Source organism: Rhineura floridana, chromosome 19 (assembly GCF_030035675.1).
Source record: "Rhineura floridana isolate rRhiFlo1 chromosome 19, rRhiFlo1.hap2, whole genome shotgun sequence".
NCBI classification, from domain to species: Eukaryota; Metazoa; Chordata; class Lepidosauria; order Squamata; family Rhineuridae; genus Rhineura; species Rhineura floridana.
In genome coordinates this window covers 8,247,607-8,274,592 of record NC_084498.1, presented here as the reverse complement: position 1 = coordinate 8,274,592, position 26,986 = coordinate 8,247,607, and the positions used below count along the sequence as shown (strand labels likewise).

Below are 26,986 nucleotides of genomic sequence, written 5' to 3'. Positions count from 1 at the left end.
GGGAAATGTGGGGTTAATTGACATTGACATTCAGGGGGTTAATTGGCATTGGGGAAATGGGTAGTAGACGGTTTAACTCGCCTCGCTTAGCACACTGGTCACTATCAGAATGGAAAGGGGGTGTCACTAAAGCTGCTTAAAAGAAGGGGGAAGAGACAGGAGATTAGCAATATCTCATCTAGTTTGCCTCTTATTCAGCCACCCCATTGGTTCCTGGGATTTCAGTAGGCATTACTCATAGTCTATCTTTGCAGCCATAAGAGCTAGGAACTTAAATATGTAAGGTAACTCAGAAAACTGAATGTTGTGCCAAGTTCTGTACAAAATCACAAGACAGTGCAGGGTCCTGATTTCATTAGTTCATTCTGCTTTGTATCTCACTGTGATATGAACACTGGGGTTTGCTTATTTATTTATAAAAATATTTGCATACCGCTGTTCATAAAAAAATGAAAGCAAAATGAAACCATGTAAAACCAAAAATACAAGATAAATATATATATACATAAATACAAGATAAAACCATATAAAATTTTAAAATCAGAAATCATTAACTATTGCAGAAAGATATGTTCTCAATTGCCTGCATAAGCATGGTGACATAGAAAAGTTTTCAGCAGGCATTTAAAAGTCGGAACAGAAGGTGCCTGCTCAATCTCTGTTGGCGGACCAGTGACACTAAAGGCTCGATATCTTGTTGTCAAATGAGCATCACCAACTCGGGATGATCAGTGATGCTCCTGCAGATGATCTCAATAACCAATCTGGGATATTAAGGGTCCCTAAGATACCCTGGACTTAAATTGATCAGGACCTTGAACCTAGCTCAGTAGTAGATGGGTAGCCAGTGCAGATGTTTTATGAATGGTATCACATGTTGTCGGCCATGTGCTGTCATCAGCAGTTTGGCCGCTGGATTCTGCGCCAGCCAGAGCTTCTGAACCAAACCCAAGGGCAGCCTCACATAGAGCACATTGCATTAATCCAGATTTCTGGGTTCTCAAGAAGCTTAGGAGTTGATGGAAAGATGAGTAATGTCAGGGTTAAGACAGCCTCGGTGCACCACTACTATTGTCTCTCGTAAGATGCAGCCTCAGGGAAGTACTTGAGGCCATGCTTCCAGTTTATGTCTGGATTGCATGAGCAACCTGCACATAATGCAGAATGAGTCCCAGAATCCATCGTAATGTGTAAAGATTCTCTGACTGGCAGCACCCAGCTGGTTTTTGGCTGGCAAGTTGATACAGAACAGATTCCCAGAGGGCAGAAAGTTTTGTTCTTTTTTGTTGTAAACCTCCCTGGAATTTAGGTAGGACTTTCCATGTTACAGTAATTAACATCTTTACAGAGCTTTTCCAATGCACACATCTGAACTGAAAGACAGTCTGTTGTTCAAGGAAGCTGCATCTTAGTGGAAGAAAATCTTGTTCTGTTTCAAAATCAGTGCTTGAATTATTGGGGAGGGGAGAAGGGGGTCACAAGCCCATATCCCTGGCTCCCCAAGTCATGCCCCCACACCCTTATTAATACAGCTTGTACAGGGATCGTTAAAGATGTATGGGGGGCAGGGCCACCTGTGGCTGCTTTGCATTTAAAGAACTAAAAATGCAGAATGCTTTTAACTTACTGCCATCTTTTGTTGTTGTTTTTAACGTATGGAACTTTAAATGCTCCATTCTTTGGGTTGTGTCCAGTGCTAGCCCTCCTTAGAGTAGACCCATTAAAAATAATGGACATGACTAACTTGGGCCACTAATGGTAATGGATGTACTCTGAGTTTGATATAACCCATTGGTTGGAACATAAATGTATTTGCCCACCCCCTTCTTCCTCACAGCTTTTCTTGCCATCTCGTCCTCAGACACAGAGATTTGGATCTTCCATGCCTTACTAGTCATTCTTTTTATTAAATGGGGATTTCTTTTCATCTTGCTTGCCTGCCAAAAATAAAAGGTCATTATTGAAGTGTCTTTTGCAGTCAATTCATAATTGTAATCTCAGTTTGTCTTTAATTCCCTGAGTGCCAGCTTCTCAGAAACACTTACAAAATGCAAACCAAATGAGAAAGGGAATTAAATAAGTGACCTGACATGACATGGCATCATTTCCAGGCATTCCTGGGGACAAATGGTTGCCAGCATTAGCCAGTCGTGATGTCACTTTGTTCCCATTGGGTAGTTCTGCAACCAATGGGAATTCTGCCAGCTGCTTTGAGTGCAGCTCCACCCCCACTATGAAGCAGCAGGAAAATCCTCCCCACCTCCACCTGGGACAAAACCCTCTTCCACTTCATCTTAAATAATGGTAAGCCCCCCCCCCCATGAAAATTAACAAATTTGGGGGGGGACCCAAAAAATTGCCACCACCCACCACTTCAATGGCCTCATAAAAGTGTAGGGGAACAATATTTGGCCACACTGTAATGCACACACACTTATCCATAAGGTAAAAGATCCCTGCCCCAAGGAGCTTACAATGCTGCCAATGAAAAGAGAACAGAGAGAGGAGGAAAGCAGGTCTGACAAAGGATAGTTGTGAACAAACACAGTTATATATAACTGAACACTTGTTGCAGCTGGGGATGAAGATGGGGCAGAGTGTAATCAAGGGGTTTGCCTTAGTTATGTGGCTAACTGTGCGACTTAGAGGATCTCAGTTTACTCCTGTGTTGTCCATTGAGAAGTCCCAACTAGGGATGGAAAAATCTGTTCGTTTCGGTTCTCTTAGTTTCACATTTTTCTAATCTTAAATTCTGTTCTCCACATTTCTGCAGCAATTTGTATATTTTTTTAAAATCCTCATGAAAATTCTTCAGCATTTTACAGCAAATTTCTCCTAATAGATACATTTTCACATGCAGCTTTGACTAACGTACACATTTTGAAAGCAACCTGTTCTAATATAGTGCATGAGAGCCAGTGTGGTGTAGTGGTTAAGGTGTTGGACTACGACCTGGGAGACCAGGGTTCGAATCCCCCCACAGCCATGAAGCTCACTGGGTGACCCTGAGCCAGTCACTGCCTCTCAGCCTCATGAAAACCCTCTTCATAGGGTTGCCATAAGTCGGAATTGACTTGAAGGCAGTACATTTACATTTACATATATTGCATTCACCAGAATATCCATTTAATGCACACTTTCCCCTAATACATGCATTTTTGCATACATTGCTTCGTTGGAGAACTGCATCGCAAAATTCGAATAAGTGTGCATTTCGAAGGATGGCTATGTTTCTGTTCTCCTATTAATTTGGAAAGTGTGAATTGGTAAACTCAGCTTTAAATGTGCACCGAATCAAATTTCTCACCCATCCCTAATCTCGACTCACCAAGGGACAATGTTGATTCTGCTCACCCTGTTTCGTTTTGCCGTTTCAGAAAAAGAGCCGAGAAGAGACGTGTGGTGAAGGCAGCGGTGTAGAGATTTTGGAAAACAGACCATACAGAGATGGTCCTGGTGGCAATGGGCAGTACACCCACAAAGTATACCATATTGGTATGCATATTCCCAGTTGGTTTCGGTCTATCCTGCCAAAGGCAGCATTAAGAGTCGAAGAGGAGTCATGGAATGCGTATCCTTACACAAGGACAAGGTACCATGTCTTTCGGGTTGTATCATTTCCATAGCGCTTTTACTGCACAGAGTGCTTTGTAAAGTTGACCTTGGCTGGCATTTACAACAGCTGTGTGAGGTAGGTCAAGAGAAGTCCCATTTCACAATATGGTGAGATGAGGACAACAAATGAAATAAATACCATCCCTGGTGATGTGGTGGTATATATTTTTTTAAGTTTTAAGCTGCACCTTCACCCACACATGGATTCCAGGGCAGTGTGCATGTGGTAGGGCTTTGCTTATGGCAAAGGAGTCGTCTGACTTTTTCACAAGTGGCAGTGGTACCTAAGGAGATGGGGAGAAATTTGATTTTGTTTGCATTTTAATGACAAATTACCTAGTGTGCACTTCTCAAACCAATATGCAAACAAACTTAGTTACCCTTCAAAATTAACACTTCTCTGAATTTTGTGATGCAACCAAACAATACATACATATTTGAGGAACGTGAGCAGAACAATGCATATATTAATGAAAGTAACGCATTAAAGTGCATTATATTAGGGGAAATTGCTTGCAAAAATGTGTATATTAGTCAAAACTGCATACAAAACAAAGAAAAATTCATACTAACATATCTTCATACGGATTTCTTTTTTTTAAAAAAATTGCAAATTGTTGTGGAAATATGAAGAATTGCTAGAAAAACAAGGCTAGAAAAACAAGAAATTGACAGCTTCATCCATCCCTACTAGTGGGCTTTGGATGCCATCTCTTGAACCACAATTTACTTAGTTATTTCTTTTTGTCTTAAATATTTGTAACCTGCCTTTTTATATGTAGTCAAAAGGCAGGTTATAAATACTGAAAGCAAAAACTATTAGATACTGTAATTCAGTTGTAGTTCAAGGGGTGACACCCAAAGGCACTGCAACTATTTGTGGCAAAAGTCAGATGATTCCTTCGCAGCTTCTTTTGACAGCTCTCAGGTCCAGTGTCAGAGAAGTCCATCTCCTCCTCTGGAAGAAAGAATGCTCGCTCACCCCCCCCCCCCCGCAAGGCAGCAAGCCTGCCTGGCTTTTGCCAAGTTTGCAAATGCTAGATGTTCATTTTATGAAAACTAAGGTGTTAATGAAATCTGTGTTACACTGTAAGCTCTTGGTTCCCCCCCCCCTTTTTCTTCTGGAAGAAATGCATCTGTATAACAATCTGAGTATGTCGGAGCTTTTAATTTTTTTAAAAAAGCACTTTGATGAGAGGAGGCTTTAGTTTAAGCTTCTCTGATGCTCTTTCTTTTTCAGGTACACATGCCCATTTGTGGAGAAATTCTCTATTGATATTGAAACCTATTATATAACTGACTCAGGAGAGCAAGCCAATGTCTTCAACCTTTCCCCTGCAGAGAAAAGGCAGACCGTCCTTGGTGAATATTATTTTTCCACTCTCAGTTTTTATCCTGCCTAACAGTTGCTTATATGTGTGCATATGTGTATAGCATTATTATTTGTATAGTGCAGGGTGTTAAATATTTCTAAAGAAGGAACATGATGAAGCACCTACATTGCATGCAAAAGGTCCCTTGTTCAATCCCTGCTATCTCTACTTAAAAGGTTCTCTGCATGGGAAGGGCTGCAGCTCAGGGATAGAGCATCTGCTGTGTGTGCAGAAGGCCTCGGGTTCAATCCCTGGCATCTCCAGGTAGGGCTGGGAGAGACTCCCTGTCTGAAACCGCTGCCAGTCAGTGTAGACAATACTGAACTAGATGGACCAGTTGGTCTGACTACTGTGTCAGGCAGCTTCTTATGTTCCTAGGAATGATAAAGACCTCTCTCTTCCTGATACCCTGGAGAGTTGGTGCCAATCAGAGTAGGCAATACCGGGTAGATTTCACTCCAAGGGCCACATGCCCTTGTGGCAAACTTTCTAGGGGCTTCATGCCAGTGAATGATGGAGCCAGAGGCAAAAATCAGCAGATCCATGGAGGTAACTCTTACCTTTTGTACAGTAGGCTACATACTTGCACATATCTCTCCATACTCCATCCAGGCAAGCACAAGTCATTATCCCACTGTTCTAGCCTGGCAGAAGCGCTTGAGACGGATTCAGAGCAGGGCTCATGAAGGGTGTTCAAGAGGACCAGATAACGCATCTTGAAGGCCTGCGTTCATTGCCTAAGCCTGAGGTTCCTCATCCCATGTACTAGATTGACCAAAGATCTGATTCAGTGTAAGGCATATTAAAGTGCCATCAGTGTACATGGCACTTTAACATACGTGAAAAAGCAAGTTTCTGCCGCGAGGAGCTTACAGACCAAATGTTGTCAGTGGAGGAGACAGCAAATTGGGAGATGGATGGAGGAGGCAAGAAAGAGGCAAAGGTGACAAGGAATAAACTTATTTATTTGATTGATTGGTCACTTGATACCCGATGATCCCCAAGCAACTTACATAATGTTACAACAAACACAAATAAAACACACTATACAAATATAACAATAAACAGCAACAAAATAATAGGAGTAGCACCCCTACACAGCCACAGGAAGGTTTGGCAGAACATTAAAATGAAACATCATCTAAATCTAGGAAATGCCTGGGAGAAAAGGTTTGTCTTTACAAAAAGATGTCAGTGAAGGCGCCAGATGGACCTCACTGCATATGACCAAAATGCAGATGTTAACATGAACATCTGATACTTGGTAGCATTCATATGGATTTTGACTATCCCGGACAGATTTTGTGACTATCAAAAAAAATCTGTGATAGAATCATAGAGTTGGAAGGGGCCTTGTAGGCCATCGAGTCCAACCCCCTGCTCACAGCAGGAAATCCACAGCTAGAGCATCTCCTGCAGGTAGCTGTCCAGCCTCTGCTTGAAGACATCCACCGAAGGAGATCCCACCACCTATCTAGGCAGTTGGTTCCATTGCCGAACTGCCCTTACTGTCAAGAAGTTCCTTCTAATGTCCAATCTGAATTTACACTCCTGCAACTTAAAACCATTAGACCTAGTCCTACTCTCTGGGGCAGCAGAGAACAAATCTGTACCCTCCTCTATGTGACAGCCCTTCAGGTACTTAAAGAGTGCAATCATATCACCCCTCAGCCTTCTCTTCACCAGACTGAACATGCCAAGTACCTTCAACCTTTCCTCATAAGACTTCTTCTCCATACCGGCTATCATCCTCATCGCCCTCTTCTGAACCCGCTCTAACTTGTCTATATCTTTCTTAAAATGAGGCGCCCAGAACTGAACGCAGTATTCCAGATGAGGCCTGACTAATGCAGAATATAGTGGGACTATTACTTCCCTCAACCTGGAAACTATAGCTCTGTTTATGCATCCCAAAACTGCGTTTGCCTTTTTTGCCGCAGCTTCACTGCTGGGTCATGTTCAACTTGCAATCCACTACAATTCCAAGGTCCTTCTCACACGCACTACTGCTAAGCCGGGTATTTCCCATCCTGTACCCGTGCATTTTGTTTTTGTGGCCTAAATGCAGAATCCATTGAACGTTGTCAGTCACCTGAATGTGCCTGGAAAAGGGAAGAAATTCAATAACTGCTTTCAGATGTTCAACAAAATTACAGTAGGGCCCCACTCATACGGCGGGTTACGTTCCAGACCCTCAACGAAGAGTGAAACCCGCCTTAAAGCAGAACTCCGTCAGTCTATGGACTTTAGAAATAAAATCTATTGTTTGGAACTCAATGTTATCTCTGAAGAAATTAATGAAGATTCTAGAGATAAAGTTATCAATGGCATGGATAATCTTCTGGACTGGAATGATGTGATGGAGCCCAATATAGAGAAAATCTATGGAATTAACTGCAGCCATGTGACAATGGAAAAACTTTCAAGAGATGACCCAGTGTATTTTGAAAAAAAGAACAGAGATATGATTTTACAGCAGTATTTCAGCAACCTATTCAGAATGGATGGCAAGAAAATATTTGGGATAGAGGTAATTCCCATCAGACTCTTACTATATGACTATGGCTTTGACAGCAAGATTATTATGGAATACTGATAATGGAAGATTGGATACTGAAATTACTGGACTTAACAAGACTACTGAAGATGGAAGATGGAAAATGGAATTAATAGGGATAATAGAACAATGGCTACTGAAATTACTGAACCTAACAGATTCTGATGTGATGGATTAATTGAAATGTTTATTTTGACTATGGTTATGACAATAAGATTATCATAATTAGTAATGAGATGGATTAATCGATATGCTTATCTGGAAAAAAAAAATTGATAGATATATTTCTTAAAGAATTGAAACCTCTCTTTGACTTTTTGTGGAAAGAATAAAGTAATGTTTATGAGATTTGATGATTAAGTAAGATAACTACTGGAGGAAAGTGATTTTATAATATGACTTAAGAGACAGGATTGTTATATATTATAGACTTATAACTGATTTGATCTTTGACAAATGGGAAGTCAATATTTTACTCTTTATTTTTTATTTTTGTTTTTTTTTTCTTTCTTTTTTTGTTTAACTATTTTTGATTTTGTTTTTTGTCTTTGAATGTTTTATGATTTCGTCTTGTATGTTTTATGAAAATTTGAATAAAAATTATTGAAAAAAAAAAAAAAAGCAGAACTCCGTCAATAAAATGGTGCCCGACGCCTGAAAAATGCCATAAAAGTGGAACAGGCACTGTATGCGTGGGGCCTTACCCTAATGGAAAGTCGCCGTATTAGTGGAACACCGAAAAGCGGGCCCTACTGTAATCTGCGTTTGTCAGGCTTCACGTCTGAAGGTTAATGTTCCCCTGTTCTTGGACATTCACTGTGTGCCATGCATATGTCTCAAAGTCATATTCAATATTGCTAGGTGACAAAGATACCATCCTGAGTGTCAGGGCACAGATTTGGGGATTGGGGTGTTTATACTACATCTCTGCGGTCTTCCTTAAAGTTTACGTCGAGGACAACCAAGAAAAGAGAGCAAAGCTGGCATTTTGCCCCCAGGCCTCGGTCTCATGGTGTACATGTATTTGTGTGTGCCAGGGGCAGCAGCAGATTGCTTAATTAGTTCTGCCTGCAGTCTGTGACATGCCAAGACCAGCACTTGCTGGCTGAGGCAGAGAGGAAGCACAGGCACTGGTGATGTCAACAGACTGCGTGGCTGGCTTGTTGTGGCTCCCCTCGTGTCAATATTTGGGAGGGAAGGGCTGGTGGTTTTGCTTTGGGATATATAAATCCTCCCACCACCCCCGAACGGTATCACAGTCCTTCAAGCATTTCTCCACGTAAGCAGGGAAGAGCTTGTGTTTTGCTTTAATTTACACAGCCAGTACATAACCAAATGCAATATGGGGAATAGGGTTGCCAGGTTCATGGGCTGAGACTGATCCTGTATCTTTAGGAGAAGAGAAAGTCAGCCAAGTGCAGGTGTTCTTTCTACACTGTAATGAGAAAAACCACAAGGTCTCCCTTCCCCCTGCACAACTTTTAAAGACACAGAAGACCTCTTGGTTGGCAGGCCCAGACTCCAAGAGGTCTTCTGTATCTTTAAAAGTTGTGCAAGGGGAAGGGAGAATCCCACCTTGTAGTTTTTCCCATTACAATTTTGCAAGAACACCTGCACTTGGCTGACTTTCTCTTCTCCTAAAGATACAAGATCAGTCTCAGCCCATTAACCTGGCAACCCCAATGGGGAAGGGCTGTAGCTCAGTGGTGAAGCATCTGCCTTGCCTGCAGAAGATCCCAAGTTCAACCACCGGGATCTCCAGGTAGAGCTGGAAGAGACTTTGCTTCCTGAAGCCCTGGAGAGCCACCACCAGTTGGTGTTGACGGTACTGAGTGAGAGGGACAAATCATCTGACCCAGTATAAGGCAGCTTCCTCTCTGCCCGTGTTCCTATTCTGCTATCATTCTGTCTACTTCTGAAGTTCTGAGGAGTGCATGGATGTAGCCAAAACAGCACCATCCACGCACAAGAAGGAGGCATAAGTAGGCTTCAAGGAAGCCCAAGATTATGCCAAAGCAAATTTCTGGAGCCACCTTCGTTCCTGTGTCCCATCGTAAAGCACATCAGATTAATGCTAGTGTGGCAATAACACCTTGATCATCCATGCACAGTTGATGGCAATGGCATGTATCATTTGGAACATACAGACCAGTTAATTCTCTGAGAAAATTAGCTGCAATGGTGAAACACTTTTCAACTTGAATTTTAAATGCCCCCCTGACACCAGTTTCCACGTACAGATTTGTTTCAGGAGAATCATTAAATTAGTTCTGCTACATTTGTATGAACCCCCCTCATTTAAGTGTTTGTTAAATAACTCTTAAGACTTAAAAAGACTCACAGAAAATGTGAGCTGCGGTGGAGCGTTAGCAAACAAAATGATGTATCCGCTGCACTGTCTGTGGGGCTGCCAGCAGCTTTGTGCCTAATGCACAAAATCTAAATGTCCCTCTTCCTTCTGCTAAATAAGGCATGGGGAACCTGTTGAACTCCAGCTCCCATCATCCCTGACCATTGGCCATGCTGGCTGGGGCTGATGGGAGTTGGAGTCCAGCAACATGTGAGGGGCCGCAGGTTCCCCACCCCTGCAAAAAATAATGAGGACACATTCGTACCATAAATGTAAAGCACTATTATACACTATAACAGTCAAGGCTCCCGCCCCCCCAAAATCCTGGGAATTGTAGTTTGCCTGTCACAGAACTATATTTCCCAGCACCCATACATTACAGTTCCCAGGATTCTTTGGGGGAAGCCATGCCAGTTAAAGGGGTGTAAGAAGGCCTAAAATGTTTAGTGTGGATGTGACTTGAATATGCTCTCCTGTGGAAGCCACGTTGAAACAAATGAGGACCTATTGCACTGTTATATAGCTGTAGTTCATTTCCTTGGTACTCCCATCTGGAGCCCTACAGAGCCTCTGCCCGTCAGTGTAGACAATACTGAGCTAGATGGACGATTCTGGTTTGGCAGGAGGCAGCTTCCTACATTCCTGTTTGTTCATCCCTTTATTCAGAACCAGAATCTTACTTTATTTTTAGGAGAAGGGCTGTAGCTCAGTGGTAGAACATTTGTTTTGCATCCCAGTTAGGGTAGCCTTCCCCAACCTGATGCCCCTCAGATATTTTGGACTACAACTCCCATCAGCCACAACCAGTGTGGCCAAAGATTGGGGATGGTGGGGGTCCAACAACATCTGGAGACCACCAGGGTTGGGAAGGCTGATGTAGACAGTACTAAGGTGATGGGCCAACTCAGCATGAGGCAGCTTTCTATATTCCTAAATCCTAAATTTCAGCCTGCTCTTAATGTACTCCAAGTCCTGCCATATATGAACAATTCTTGCAGCACATAAACATGAGCAGAAAATTATAAGTAGAGCCATGGTGGACCTCTCATTCATGTTTTGTACATGGTTTTGATATTCTTTTGCATGGTACTGGACCTCTGCTTTGTACAATGTTTTGAAATTCTGATCTATTGTATTTGATTTTTATTTTCTGTACATCACTGTGAGTTTCTTGAATATAACAAGTTTTCTAGAATTAAGTATTGTCTGTTTGACTGCCATATTGTGAAAATAGAAATGGACTGCCTTCAAATCGATCCCGACTTCTGGCGACCCTATAAATAGAGTTTTCATGGTAAGCGGTATTCAGAGGTGGTTTACCATTGCCTCCCTCTGAGGCTGAGAGGCAGTGACTGGCCCAAGGTCACCCAGTAAGCTATATGGCTGTGTGGGGATTCGAACCCTGGTCTCCCAGGTCATAGTCCAACACTCTAACCACTACACCACACTGGCTCTCGTCATACTGTAGAGACTTGTAAAACTCTAGTTTAAATCTCTCTGTGGCAACATTAGAAAATGAGTAATTGGTACTGATGTGGCTAGTTTAGCTGTTCTGTGTTTTAAACCACTGTAATATTGCATTGCTCAGAAAAGATGTTGTGGTCACATCCAACAGAGAGAGATCTTATTGCCTGCTTCACATGCATACACGTCTGCATGGAGCAAAGTTTCTCTTTGAGGCTTCTCCAGAGACAGTAAATGCTAGCCTCTGGCTGACTTGTGTAAACTGTTTAAATACTAGTTGTTTCAGTCTAAATAGTAAGAGGCTAAAATGGTTATAGTGTTTTCATAGCTATCAAAACAAAACAAAACTCTGGGGAAGTATTGTTTAGAGTTTCGTTCTCTTTAACATTTTTGTTTAAACTACTTTTTTTCTGGACTTAGATCCCATTGATATTGTGAAAGACCCCATCCCTCCACACGAATACAAGTCAGAAGAAGATCCCAGGCTATATAAATCAGTGAAGACGACAAGAGGGCCTCTCTCAGAAGATTGGATCAAAGAGCACAAGAACAACCCAGGGAGATACCCTATAATGTGTGCATATAAGCTGTGCAAAGTGGAATTCAGATACTGGGGGATGCAGTCTAAAATTGAGCGCTTCATTCATGATGTTGGTGAGTAACTGACTCCATTCTCCTCCTTGAGCTCTGCTGTGTCTGTTTGGCTCTGGCGTAGCCAGTAGGAGGCAGACATTCTAGAAGAATCTTGACAAACTAGGCCAGGGGCGGAGAACCTGTGGCCCTCCAGATGGTGTTGGACTTCAATTCCCACCATCCTTGACCACCTTTCTTCCTGGCTGGGGCTCATGGAAACTGGAGTCCACAACTTCTGAAGAGCCACAGGTTCCTCATCTCTGTCAGAGCTTGGAAAAGTTACTTTTTTGAACTACAACTCCCATCAGCCCCAGCCAGCATGGCCACTGGATTGGGCTGATGGGCGTTGTAGTTCAAAAAAGTAACTTTTCCAAGCTCTGTCTGCGCTAAGCCATAGACTATCTCTTCCTTATTTCTGTCCCCCCCCCAAAGATTTCTGGGGGGGGGGAGGGATTTTATTTTTCCTTTTTTTTCCAGGACTTCATATTTCTATCCAGGTTATGGTCTGAAGGCACATGGTGCGTCAGCCTTGCTGAAGCTAAGTAGGTCTGGGTCTAGTCAGTGCCTGGAAGGGAGATTGCCAGAGCTGGCCAAATACATTTTGCTGCCTGAGGCGAAGGGCGAGGTGACACATATCACCCACTCCACATAAAGAATCCAACCAGACCAGCAATCACAGGTGATGGGACACCTTTCTCCACCATACCTGAGGAGGCAGCAGGCTAGTGTAGCAGGGACCAAGCAGGCTGTGTCCTACAACACATTGCTACTGCTCCATACACCCCAGCACCCACCACCAGGAGGGCCCATCTCTCACTCTACCTATCGATAAGGCCAGCCCTGAAACCACCTTGGAACATTATGTCCTCAAGCACACCTGAGAGTCCTTCCACAATAATATCTCTGGAGCTCTAGGCCATCTGTTGGACACAGTTCTGGCTTACTAGGATGTTATGGATGCACTGAGAAAAAATGTACCCCTTTCCCAAGTTCAGAATTCCAGCAGGAGAGGTGTGGGTATGTACAGGAAACACTGTTGAAGTGCAGCACCAAAGTTGTGTTGGGTAACAGTGGACTGAAACGTGGCAAGAATCTGAACACACCATAACAGCTGTTCTTATTATCAGTGGATCACTGTCCCACTGGATTTTTAAATTTTTGTTTCCCCCCCCAGGCTTGAGGAAGGTGATGGTGCGGGCCCACAGGCAGGCCTGGTGCTGGCAGGATGAATGGTATGGGCTTACCATTGAGGACATCCGGCAGCTGGAAAAGGAGGCCCAACTGATGCTGGCGCAGAAGATGGCCCAGTTCAGTTTCAGTGAGAACGAGCCAGAGCAGCACCTTCCCAAAGACTCTCTGGGTGAGAACAATACGGAAACAAAGGCCATATCTCCAACCACCGAGGCAGTAGATGCTGCTAGCAATATTGGCGAAGCCTTGCCGGGGCGAGTGCTGACCAAGCAGTGGTCAACGTCTTCCAAGTCCTCTTCGAAAAGAGGAGGTGAGTCACACCCATCTGGTTAGTTTACAAAGGAACACGAGAGTATATAGCTAACAACTTGTAGAGTTAAACAGATGGGATTGTAGTGTTTGGATGTGACATAAAAAGGGGTGATACAGTTTAGACTTCAGTGCCATACCTAGGAATGGATGGATCTGTTCGTTTTGGTTCTCTCAGCTTCTCATTTTTCCATTCTTAAATTCAGTTCTCCACATTTCTGCAGCAATTTGTGTGTGTCTGTGTTAAAAAAAAATACTCATGAAAAATCATCAGTATTTTTGTGCAAATGTCTCCTACTAAACACATTTTTGTATGGTATTGACTAATACACACATTTTTGCCAGCAATTCCCTATAATATAATATAATATATTCTTGTACATTTTTCACAAGTGTGTCCCTTTTAGGCGCACTTTCCCCTAATATATGCAGTTTTATAACCATTGGTTGGAGAACTGCATTGCAAACTTCGGAGAAGTGCGAATTTCAAGGGATGGCTGTGTTTCGGTCGTATATTTTTTCACAAAGTGCAAATTTGGTAGGTTCACCTTTAAATGCAGATTTAATAATATTTCTCCCCCATTTTTGTTCCTGAGCCTATTACAAAAATAAATCCTCCCCCAGCCACAACATCCACTTGGGTGTCTTACGTTGGGGAGAGCTTCTCCTCCCCTTCCTCTGTACAGCACCAAACTGAGCCAAGGGCTACCACTGGCTAGTTCCCTCTCAGTGTGCTATCATGGGCTGGTTTCCTCCTTGGGGAAACATGGAAATTTTCTTATTATAGCTCCTCCCCTCCAAATCCCTCTGCAGGCCTGGGTCCCTTATTTGCATTGTACCAGCTAGTTAGCATTGATAAGAATGCTCTTGCTGAAGGCCTTAGTTAAGGCTGAAAGAGAGAGGGCACATCTACACTAGCGATGGACGAATCTCTCCATTTCAGTTTCTCTCTGTTTCTACTTTTTCAGTCTTAACTTCAGTTTACCACATTTCCACATCGGTTGGCAATTAAAAAAAAAGCTCTCCTGAAAATTCAGTAACATTTTAGTTCACAGTTTTCCTAATACACACATTTTGTGTGCAAATTTGCCTAAAATTTGCATTTTCTGCAAGCTGTAGCCCCCAATACTATTCATTTTAGTATGTTATTTTCACTATACATTTTTACACACCCTTTCCCCTAATACAGCCTTCCCCAACCTTTGGGTACCCAGATATTTGCTGGACTGCATTTCCCATCATTCCTCTCCATTGGCCATGCCGGCTGGGTCTAATGGGAGTTGTAGTCCAGCAACATCTGGGGACCCAAGGTTGGGAAAGGCTACCCTAATATATGCATTTTTTATTCATTTTTGGTTGGAAAACTGCATCATAATATTTGGAGAAGTGCAAATTTCAAAGGATTGTGGTGTTTCAATTCGCATATGGCCCTGAGAAGTGCAAAGTGAAAATGTGAATCTACACTGCACACTTAATGTAGCAAGAGTGGGGAAGCTGTGGCTCTTCAGATGTTGTTGGACTCCATCTCCCATCAGTCTCTGCCAGTGTGCCCAATGGTCAGGGAGGATGGGAGTTGGGAGTCCCAACACCATCTGGAGGGCCACAGCTTCCCCACCCGTTTTGCAGGCTGTATGCTAAGTTAATCATCATGGCTTGCCTCAGAGACTCCTGGGAATTCTCATTTGGAAAACTTCTTGAGAATGGCAAGTCACTCTCCTACTAACAGAACTACAGTTTCCAGAATTTGCTGAGGGAAAAGTTGACCACCAAACTCATTTCTCTGTGGTGTAGAAATGCTCTGTATAGTGAGGCTACTAGTAGGGCTATAGTGGCAGAGACATGATGTGATCTCAGATCTCCAAAATCTAAGTCCAGGTCTGAAACTACTGGGGCCATGTTGTCCAAAGTCCACGGGCTGCGTACACACCACACATTTAAAGCTCATGACTTCCCCACCCAAGAATCCTGGGAATTGTAGTGTGTAAAGGGTGTTTGGAAATGTAGCTATGTGAAGGGGGTAAATTACAGTTCCCAGGAAACTTTAGGGGGAAGCCATGTGCTTTAAATGTATGGTGTTTATGGAGCCACACACTTCAAGGCTTCCTGCTTGGTTAAAGTGCGGGTTTATCCCAACCAGAAAGGAACTTTCCAACATTCCTGTTTATGTCCTATAAATTAAACTGCTAAATGGAAAAAACATTCATGTGGGCATGCCACAGAAATAGCCTTCATAGAGCATAGCAGTCATTCCTTGGAGACTTTCCTTTTAGTTCACTAGAGGTCGATTGTGCTGTGAAGAAATGTTACACTCCCGCTGACTGGCATCAGTATGAATTCTTTATAGGTTTACAACCTGGAGGTGTTTTGTTCCTTTAAAAAGCTACACGCCAAGAGCATGTTTGACGAGTCAGGCTTCCTCCTTTGTTGGGTTGTCTTTTCCAGCCGCTCTTCGGCTGGAGACAGACAATAGCTCTTGCTGCTGTTTTGGGGGGAGTTTTTAAGAGAGGTGAGTTGGAATCAGAGCTGGGAAGATTACTTTTAAAAAGTAATAAATTACAGTTACAGTTACATGGCCCCCCCAAAAGTAGTAATTACCGTTATAATTACAATTCCTCTGAAAGTAACTGATTACTTTACTTTTACTCAAAAGTAATTGCTACAATTACATTTTAGTTACTTTTTAAAAAAAAAATTGCCTACAAGGTGCTGGCCTTGGCTGCTGCACATCTAAGTAGCCTAAAACAACATTAAAAATAAGCACACGCACACACACAGAGGGTAGTAGAATATTTTTTTTTATCCGTAAAATTTTTTTATCTGTAAAAAAAAAACAGAATGGCATAATAGAATCTCACATCCCCTCACCCCACATCCAGCAATGATGATACCCCAACACACATATTTTTTGTATATATATATTGCCTCCAGCTCTTTTCTCCTTCCACTCCTGTCAATTGTTAAACAATTGTTTTCTCCATGCCGTCTCGCTCTCCACCTCCTCCCTCCTTGCCTCCTAAGTTCCCATAGAGCATGAAGGAAGAACAACGCTGCACAGAAGCCCAATTTGAAGCACATGATTTTTATTCACAAATCAGAGGAGCAGCAGACTTCCCCTGCTCCCCCCCAAGTAATGCGCAAAAGTAATGCTGGAAACATTACAATTACTCCTCAAAAGTAATGAAGTTACTACTCGTTCTATTACCAGCAAAATGTAATGAAGTTACCCACTCGTTACTCAAAAAAGTAATAAATTACTTGTAACTAGTTACTTGTAACTAGTTACTTCCAAGCTCTGGTTGGAATGTATGGTAGAGCTATCATTGTAGTGTAAAGATGGTTTGTTTGGCTGTCTGCCATTTCTGGTAAAACAGATCTTTTAAACACTGCAGAAACCTGCAGGCCACATGAACAAGAATGACAGCAGGAAGAGTGTGCATACTGTGGACAGTGATGATGCTCGATCGGGGTGGGGAAGCTGTGGCCCTCCAGAGGTTGTTGGACACCAATTCTCATTAGTCCCAGTCAACATGGCCGGTCATCAGGGATGATGGAAGCTGTAGTCTTAACAACATCTGGAAGGCCACAGCTTCCCTGCTCTATATCCATATCTCCATCACCTTTCTGGAAAATCTCCAGTCTGCCCCAACCCTATTTTTTCCTCTGGCTGCTACAGAAGGAGTTGTGGTCCTGTTTTCTACAGCAAGCGTAGCAAGAATGTGCAGCTACCAGGCCCTCTGAGACACCCAGCCCACTAAAACATGGAAGAATCCAGATATGCCAAGTGCTTCTTTAGACCTGTAATGTTTAATCAAGCAAAATAGTATTGACTGGCTAAAAAAAGGCCCCTGATTAATCAGGCAATGTTTTAAGGATAATTTTACATTTCAATGCTTATAAAAACTGCAGGTGGCAAATGCATCTTAGGACATTCTCTCTGATGCAAGAGGCAATGGGTAATGCCTTTAATACGTGGTCCCTTAAGATATGAAAATGAAACGGACTGCCTTCAAGTCGATTTTGACTTATGGGCAACCCAGGCAGTATTCAGAGGGGGTTTACCATTGCCTCCCTCTGAGACTACGAGGCAGTGACTGGCCCAAGGTCACACAGTGAGCTTCATGGCTGTGTGGGGATTTGAACCCTGGTCTCCCAGGTCCTAGTCCAACACCTTAACCACTACACCACACTGGCTCTCTTCCTTAAGATACACTTTTTTAAAAAAAATGACATGAGCCCTGCTGGATCAAGCCAAGGGCCAATCTAGTCCAGCACTAGCCTGTTCTCACAATGGCGTAAGAACATAAGAGCCTGCTGGATCTAGTCCAGCATCCTCACAGTGGCCAACCAGTTGCCCGTGAGAAGCCCACAAGCAGGACCTGAGTGCAAAGAGCACTCTCCCCTCCTGCAGTTTCCAGCAATTGATATTCAGAAGCAGACTGACTCCAACCACAGAGACAGAGCATAGCTGACCAAATGCCCATGTGAAGTCTGCCAGCAGAACCTGAACACAGCACCTCTTAGTTTTCTTTAGAACTATTGTGGGGGGTTTTCTTATATGCAAATGTATGTAGATTTAATCAATTAATTGATTAATCTACCAAAACTCATATGACTAATCAGCTAAGATTTCTTTACTTGGGTGACAGCCTTAGCTTAGTGGCATCTAAGTTTTGACAAGGCACATTCTCTTAACTGGCAGAAGGAGCAGGGGTTGTCTTAGCACCCAAGAGTATAGTGCAAATCGGTGGGAGTGGGTTAAAGACAGGAGGAGCAGAAATGCTTAGCAATACGCCAGGCATGGAAATTTCTGCTGTGGCATGACTGCCTCAGGCAATGTGCTGTTCCTGGACATGTGCTTGTCTAATGTGAAATGCTAGACGCGAAACACATGGCACTCATCTGAGAGGCTGTATGTAGCATAATTAGTGCTTGGATCCCGTACTCTCCTGTTTTGGAACTCTTTGGAATTCAGTAACTGTAGCAAAGATACCTTGCCCTATTTATATGTTCAGGTCAGGTGTGGGGAACCTTTAGCCCTCCAGATGAACTACAACTGCCATCATCCCTGGACATTGGCAATGCTTGCTGGGGCTGAGTTGTAGTTTAGCAACATCTGGAGGGCCAAAGGTTCCCGTTACCTGGCTTAGTTGTTTCCAACACCACCCCTTGTTTCTCTTAAAGGACTGTGGGTTAATTGAAGTAGATCTCAAACTGTAGTGCAGCCCCAACCCTAGGGAGTATTGCTGAGTCCTCTAGATGGGGACAGTGAGACAATTTCAGGATAGGATAGGATCCTAAGCCAAATGGATCCTTCTTCCTGCATTGCCAAGATGTGATTTGAATGAATGGCCCTTTTGAGAGAACCGTGCTAATCTATAGTAGATTTATGCCATGAGTTCTTCTTTACTGCCCCTTCATTTGAGCCTGGATTGGAATGAAGCAGTACTACTTTATGACACTTCTGTATGCCTGGTTCTAAAGTGTGGGAGGGTGACAGAAATTTGTTCTTTTAAGGTCAACGGGTTGTATCTAATGCACTGCTAAATTAAACTCACTTAGCTGTACACTTGTTCCACTGGAGAAATGTTTTGCACCAGCGGAATCTTGTTACACAAGAGAATGCATAACTAGGTTGCTGAATCTGTTGTGTGACAAGTTTCCACTAGGACAACAGTTGCATAGGATTCCTCTGTTGTGGAACATTAAAACTCCGCACTCGCCTGCCCGTGCAAGAGCCCTTGCACTAGCAGAGAGGGAATGCTGGATTGGCTTAGTGCCCCTGATCCACAGATCCTTGCAAGCAGCAGAAGAAGACTACATGTGCACAATTGCATGCAAGGGCCTCTGCACACTCACCTGTGGTGCTGGGTGGGGTGAGAAGAATGCAGGGAGAATACATTTAGAAGGTAGAGCTTTGCTCAGCAGCTTTAAGAAGCATTGGGTTTACTAGCTAGAGTCGGTCACCTTCCACAGTGACACACACCTAGAAAGCTGCATGGAATCTCATACACATTATGCACAGAGCAGGATGTTCACTGCAGGATTAGCCTGCCAATCTAGTTCTGGAAAAACTCAGCCGTTCTCCATGCCCACCCTGCTCTAGACTCCAGCAAAGCTAAACCTTGGGTATCTCCAGGTCACCCCACTGCGTCTTGCCCTTGTTGTTAGCCCAGCGCTGCCTTTATTTATGAAAGTATTTATATACCTCCCTCTCGCAAAACAACAGCAACATAAAAACATTTAATGGCAATACAAAACAATAGTTAAAAATGACTGCCTACTCAAAAACAGCTGCATAGGTCTGTCAGACTAGATCCAGCCAGTGAGGGAAATGAATTGCAGTGAGTCGAATTAGGGAAGCACGTCACACAGGGCTTTTTGATCTTCTTATGAGCTGGGTTTAGGAGACGGCTGCATATTTGCAAGCATGACCGTCAAGGGAGCTATTTGGGTTTCCTGCTGATGAGAAAGCCGCTCCTTTGTCTCTCTGCATGAGAGCTCGATCAGTCTTCTGCTGTCTAAGCGAGGCCCCCAGTGTAAGGGGGGACCCTTGTGGCACGCACGGCTGTATTGTTACCCATTCTATTTTTAGCAGCTATTATGCGAGGGCCTTTGACGTCAGTCCAGTGTGATTTCGCTGTGTGCTGTCAATCACTTTGCTCCCTTATTCCCAAAGGAATGGGGTGAGGTAGTCAGGGGCGACAGAGTGAATGCTGAACCCATAGTTAGCTCTACAGCTGATCCAGGGGGGCTACAGCAGTGACCTTCCCACTTGACAATTAGTAAAGTTAGAATCCAAAGCAACTGCCTGGCATTGGTGGCTGAGTTCTGGTGGTGCAATAATAAATGTGTGGTGGTGGTGATGGGGGGTTCCATGCTGGCATGTCATTTAACACGAGGCACTGAATGTCTTCTGGGTGGGCCCCTGTCAATTTAATAAGCTGAAAGCCATTTAGCTGCCTTGATTGGATTATCTGTGGCTGTAGGCATTTAGTGTGGTTTCTCTGGTTCCGTTGCCCATTACCAACCTTCACTGAGCAGGAAAAGGGGAGCAAAAGCAGAATTTCCTTGGGGGAGTGATGAGGTCAGATGAAGGCTCTGGCCAAAGGTTCACCACCTCAATAGTATAACCATCCTTGGGGACAAAGTACAAGTGATGCGCCATTAGGGATGAAGGAGGAATTCAATTTTGTATGCGTTTTAATGAGAAACTGCCTAATTTGCACTTCTCAAACCAATGAGTAAACTGAAACACAGCTAGCCTTTGAAACTCGCACATCTCCAAATTTTCTCTAGTGCAGTTCTCTAATCAAGGAATATGTACAAAAATGCATGTATTAGCAAAAATAACATTCACAAGCACATTATATTCGGGTAAACTGCTTGAAAACAGTGTGTATATTAGTCAAAATTGCATACAAAAATGTCTATGTTTGGAGAAATTCACACTAAAATGCTGAAGAATTTTAATGAGAACTTTTAAACAAACAAATCGCCAATTGCTGTGGAAATGCGGAGAACTGAATTTAACACTGGAAAAATTAGAGACTTGGAGAACAGAAATGGACAGATTTGTCCATCCCCGTGTGCCAATGGTTGATTCCTACTGCTGATGGGTTGTTGTTTTTGTTTTCTGGAATGGTTTCTACCAAACCCGGCCTGTCTCAATGATAGCCATCAGGAGTGGGGAAAGAGGCTGCTTAATCCTTTCCCTTGCCCATCATTTCCCCACTCCAAATCTCACCCCCTCCAGGGGAAATGTTACAGGGCAGTGATTCCCAACCTGGGGGACGTGAAGTAATCCAGAGGGGGCTGCGAATGGTAAAGAAATAAGAATAATTTTCAAAAGGCGGTGGCAGTGAAGCAGGAGCCAAGAATGGCACGCTGCCAGGAAGGAAGGGGGAAAGCAGCCTTTGCTTGCAGCCTTGCTTCTTTTTGCTTCACGAAAAGCCCTTTCCTCTTGTTCTGAGTGAGGGTGTCATCAGCAGCGGCAGTATGAGAAGACGGGAGTCGGTGATAGTAATCCCCTTTCCTTCCTGGTAGCTCCACTCTCAGCCTCCTTTGGTGCCTGCCACGTGTTTTATAGGCAGATGCCTGTCCTCGGAGCGCCTGAAAGTTGCTCTGGCACTTCAGTAAAGTCCTCCCCTCTTGTCTGGAGCAAGGGAGGTGTGTCATCTGCAGCGGCAGTGGGGAGCAGACAGTGTTCAGTAAGTGAAGACTTTTTTAAAAAATTAGTAAGTAACTCATTTGTGAGGCTGCCCAGATGGAGCCAAGGAGCAGTGAGGAAGCTCAGACTTGCTCGCCCTTCCTCTCTGAGACTGTGTATGTGCCAGCGTCCCCCCTTTCTTCCACCTACACTCTGGGGCCCCCAATCTCTCTCTCTAAGATGCAGCAGTCGAGGGCTTCCCCCCTCCCATGTGCCCAAATGCATGCACGCCTGCAGTTGCTTGCAGGAGGGGCAGGTGTGTTTGTGTGTGTGCATGTCTTCTGCTCCACTCTCATTCCCCAAGTGCATGCTAACCAAGTCATCAGTTCTCCCAAGGCCTAAGATCGCTATCCCTCCTCCTCAATCTATCCACCCTCTTGTCTTCACAATCTAGCATCCCCACCACTACCACATTGATGCTTCTTTATTATTATTGTCTTTAAAAAGCTCAGGTTGGCTGAGGCTGGGGTCCACATACTGCAGATGAAATGTGTTTATTTAATTAATTATTATTGCATTTATATCCCACCTTTCCTCCAAGTTGCTCAAGGTGGTGTACATGCTTCCCCCCACTTCCCATTTTATCCTTACACCAACCTGTGTGATAGGTCAGGCTGAGAGACTGTGTCTGCCCCAAGGTCACCCAATGGGCTTCATGGCTGGCTGGGGATTTGAACCTGGATCTTAGTCCAACACTGTAACCTACTAGTATTGGGATCCAGGACTGTGTGCGGCTGGGAGGGGGCAGAGATTGGAAACGTTACTTTTTTGATCTACAGCTCCCATCAGCCCAATCCAGTGGCCATACTGGCTGGGGCTGATGGGAGTTGTAGTTCAAAAAAGTAACTTTTCCAAGCTGTGGGAGGGGGGATACCAGTTTAATGAACCTTTGCATTAAGAAAAGACAGCAACACCTCCCTTGCACAGCTTTTTATGGAAAGGGATATTTGGAGATGTGATTTTGCCGCACACCATTTTTTCAATTAACAGAGACTAAAATTACAATTTGTGTGTGCGTGGGGGGGTGTTCACACAAAAAAATTAGCTTATAAAGGTGGTCCCATACTCATAAAGGTTGGGAACCACTGTTATAGGGTTCCCTTTGGGGAGGGTAATTTTGACTGGACAAAGCAGAAAATAGTTAAGCCGTCTCTAACCACTTCTGCTGCCTACTGCTCTTTTGCTCCTGATGCAGGAGCCAAGGTTGCTTTTCAGTAAAACAACTATTTGTCAGGAGAAAGAAATGCACAATTAAGTATAGTGTGGAGTTTGGCCCTCAGTTTGCACGGAACACCTGAGAGGTTGGGGCAATGCAAGAGAATTCTCGGGTTGCACATCCTGCATCTTCTGGGCTAAGGGGACCACTAGGGTTGCCTTGCTTGAGGAGGGTTTCCAAAATCCTGGAGCTGGCACTGAGCAAACACATTCTCCATGGTGGCCAATGAACAGTTTTCATGAGTAGCACAAGCTGTCCAGTGAACCCCACGGAGGTTGCTTTAATTTGCTTCCTGCGTGCATCTCGCTGTGTAGAGAAGCCACCTGGCCTTTTGCCACTGAAATGTGGTGATGCAAAGACAGGGAGCTTCGCCACCTGGTGGCAGACCACTGCAGACAAGTAGCTTGGTTCGTAGAGCCAGCTGCCACAGGAAGCCATGTAACATGGCCTCTGTCCAATCTCAGCAGCTGGAGTTGAAAGTGTGAATCCTTACCATGTGGCCTAACATCAGTCCCACCATTGCCCTCTCCCAAAAACGTCTCCCCACCTTTTTATTTTTTTCAACAGTTCTGTGTGACTCAAAAAGCTTGCAGACCCCATTGTGAACATCTGTTTTCCTCATAAAGTATCTTTTACTAGTGATTTTGGAGAGAACCGTTCATAATCAGGCGGCTTCCCTTTCTAATTGCCAACCTGTAAAACTGAAATATTTTTACACATCCTCCCAATGCTTATAAATAGCTGCTCTTTGAAAACAGCAGCGGAGGCTTGCAGAGTGCTGTGTGTTGTGGCGTCTTGGCAATGGGTTATAAGAACCATAAACTACGCAGGACTCAGGGGAGGGGGAGACGTTTGACATCACACTGGCATCATTGGGCCTGCTGTGCCCCAACACTTAGGGGATGTGTTTCCACCAGGACCACTCAACTGTCTCTGCCGCAAAGGGCAGCCAGGACCACCCTTGCTTTTTCTGAGCATTGCTGATTGCACAAATCCCTTCTGTTTCTCCTAGCAAGCCCCTCGCGCCATAGCATATCGGAGTGGAGAATGCAGAGCATTGCAAGAGATTCAGACGAGAGCTCCGATGATGAATTCTTCGATGCACACGGTAGGTGGAGCACAGAAAGAGCAGCTTCTAAGCACCGTTAAAGGGCGTGTGAGTGTTGCAGTGTGTATGTGCAGCAATTTTGCTTGAGTGAGAAGCTTTGCTCGTGTGAAGCTGTGTTGCTTTAGTGGAAGATGATGTGCACCGATGACGGAAGATCTAAACTCTCCCCCTCCAGCGATGGGGTGGCCCTTCTACTTTTCAAGCTCATCCAAATGCATCTGTGAGTTTAGGGGTGCATTTCTTTTCTAGCAGAGGTGCCCCGAAACAGTTTGGTTGCCTGAGTGAGCAAAATGCAGATGGTAGCCCACTCATCCACCCATCCATGCCCCCTCCCCTCACAGTGGCGAAAATTCAATTTTAAAAAAAAAGTTATTAACCATTTGCTGCCTATTAATGGTGCCCCAATGTCTATTCTCTGAAGTGGGTTGCTTTACCCTGCCTAATGATTTAGCTATGATAAGCTTGCAGTCTGCAAAACATTATGCTTCCCTGGGTGTGATTGTGGAGAGAGAGAGAGAGAGAGAGAGAGAGAGAGAGACTGGGTAGAATCTGCACCTCTGAAAGAAAGAAGCAAGCTTTAGTTGTAAAAACTGTCTGCTTCAGTGTTATATAGTGGCTTTATTGCTATTTTGTTGTTGTTGGCTTAGACAGATAGCTAGAGATACTATTATTGAGAGATAGTGTGGCCTGGTGTAATCGCTAGACTACTTGGACCAGGAAAGCATGGAATCAGATCTCCTCAACAGGTGAATTTGCTGTCCCTTTACCTCCTCCTTAGCATCACCTTATTTTTAAAAGTGCCTAAAATACTAGCAGCTGCACAGTACTAATTAAAGCTGTAAGTTCCTGCCAACAAGCTTGCAATCTGAAAGTCTTAGCCTAAGCAGACCCTTCAGAATTTTTTTGAGGATAAAATGGGATAGCCTCATAGGTGTCTCCCTAAGATCCTTGAAACAAAGGTGTAAGGCATAAATATAAGAAGCAGAAATAAATTAATAAGTGGCTGATAGGTGCTGTCTACCACCAGCCTTTGCTTGCCATTCTGCAGACCTCTTTCCCCCCCCCCCGAACTTGAGAGGAAAAGATACTAACAGTGGAGGGTATAATGATGAACATCAGTTGCTGGAGAGCAGCATCAGGAGAGGACTATTGCCCTCTCGTTCTTCTTGTGGGGTTTCCCACAGAGGCATCTGATGGGCTCCTGTGGGAAACCAAATGCCAGAATGGATGTCCTTTTGTTTTGAACCAACAGGAATCTTCTGATGTTCCTGTATTCAGTGCTCTTCAAACACTACATCTGTCTTTACTCTAGGATGTCCCTGGTTGAGGTCCAGCACTTCCCCACACTTGAGTATACTCAGTCTGGATTTCTTGAGAGTGTGGAAGCCCAATTCTCAGGCTTCCACCTTCCAGAACTTGTTGGTCATGATCCAGAACTAGCAAAATTGAAACAAATACCTCTTCAAAGGTTCTCAGTGAAACTACATCACTCCTAAATAGTAGTCTCACATTGAGACATCTGATTATCCTAGTGTTTTGAACTCCCCTCTCCAGCCATTTGGATGAAATGCAGTTGTAATTAGTCTGGCCTAAATCCAGAATGTTCAGATAATCATAGGTTTAGTCTGCTTAACATAGCATTACGATACACACAGTAACATGCATATTTCTCTGAACCACTTTTTTCCCATTTGAAAATGTTTTACAGATTTTAATAGCCTGATCCTATACGCATGTTTACTTGGAAGTAATCCTCATTGAATTCAATGGGACTCCCAAGCAATTGTGCCAAAGATTGCAGCCGTTGCTTCTTTTTAGATTCACAGGAACTCTGATTGGTACCCAGAATGGAGGGAGGGTTCCAAGACATCATAGATTCTCACATAAACAGATTCTGCATTGGTGGGAGAAACAGCATCTGTCCCTACTCTCTCTCTTTTCTGTTGCAGTTATCAAAAGCAGAGGAGCCCTGTTCTATATGGATTGGGCCATTTTTATTCCCATTTTACAGATAGGGGATTTGGGACTGAGACATTGTAGGCATGCCTAGTGACTTGCCTGTGTCCAGTGTTGAGTTCCCCCTTTAGGATGCACACTTTAATGTGGTGAGGGGGTTTGAGAGTGTTGAAGAAGCTGAGAGCAATGCCGTCAGGAGTCTAGACCAAGAGGCTAGACTCCTAGCAGGGGCACCCAAGGCAGAATGGTCAAAGCTGAGACACCAGACTAAGATGCATCCAAACTCAGAGGAAGGCAATGGTAAACCACTCTGAATACCTCTTACCACGAAAACCCTATGAACAGAGTATCCAAAATGCAACATGAGATAGTGCTGGAAGATGAGACCCCCAGGTCAGAAGGCACTCACCGAGCTACTGGGGAAGAACAAAGGACAAGTACAAGTAGCGCTGTGACTAATGACGCAGCTGGGTCAAAGCCGAAAGGAAGCCCAGAGGCTGATACGCACAGATGCGAAAGGAGAGTCCGGAGTCGTATGACGCACACAATAGGAACATGGAATGTGAGAAGCATGAACCAGGGAAAGTTAGAAATTGTCAAGCAAGAAATGGAGCTTATCAACATTACAATACTTGGCGTGAGTGAATTAAAATGGACTGGAATGGGAGATTTTCAATCAGGCAACTACAAAATTATGCAGGAAATGAGAAATCAAGAAGAAACGGGGTTGTTTTAATAGTGAGAAGTGATGTAGCAAAAGCAATTAGGAGCTACAACGCAATGTCTGAGCGAGTTATATCAATGAGATTAAACGGGAAACCTATTAACATAACCATCATCCAAATCTACGCTCCAACATCAAACGCAGAAGAAGAAGAATTGGAGAGATTTTACGCAGAAGTACAGGAGGAAATTGATCACACACCAAAACAAGATGTGCTGATAATCATGGGGGACTGGAATGCTAAAGTAGGGAACAGAGAAGAACTAGGAATTGTGGGGAAATGG

General features: G+C 43.8%; 1 protein-coding gene across 11 annotated transcripts in view; it reads left to right on the top strand.

Moving 5' to 3' along the window:
• The window catches only part of PITPNM2 (phosphatidylinositol transfer protein membrane associated 2), a 317,406-nt gene that overhangs the window by 196,130 nt on the left and 94,290 nt on the right, over positions 1–26,986 (top strand). For all 11 annotated transcript variants that reach the window (XR_009759680.1, XM_061603246.1, XM_061603252.1 and 8 more), the window contains 5 exons: positions 3,378–3,592; positions 4,856–4,977; positions 11,780–12,013; positions 13,167–13,493; positions 23,927–24,022. Coding sequence is in view for 10 of the 11 variants with exons in the window: in XM_061603246.1 (XP_061459230.1) it covers positions 3,378–3,592; positions 4,856–4,977; positions 11,780–12,013; positions 13,167–13,493; positions 23,927–24,022 (994 nt within the window). In the remaining variant the exon portion in view is untranslated. The remainder of the gene's footprint in view (positions 1–3,377; positions 3,593–4,855; positions 4,978–11,779; positions 12,014–13,166; positions 13,494–23,926; positions 24,023–26,986) is intronic.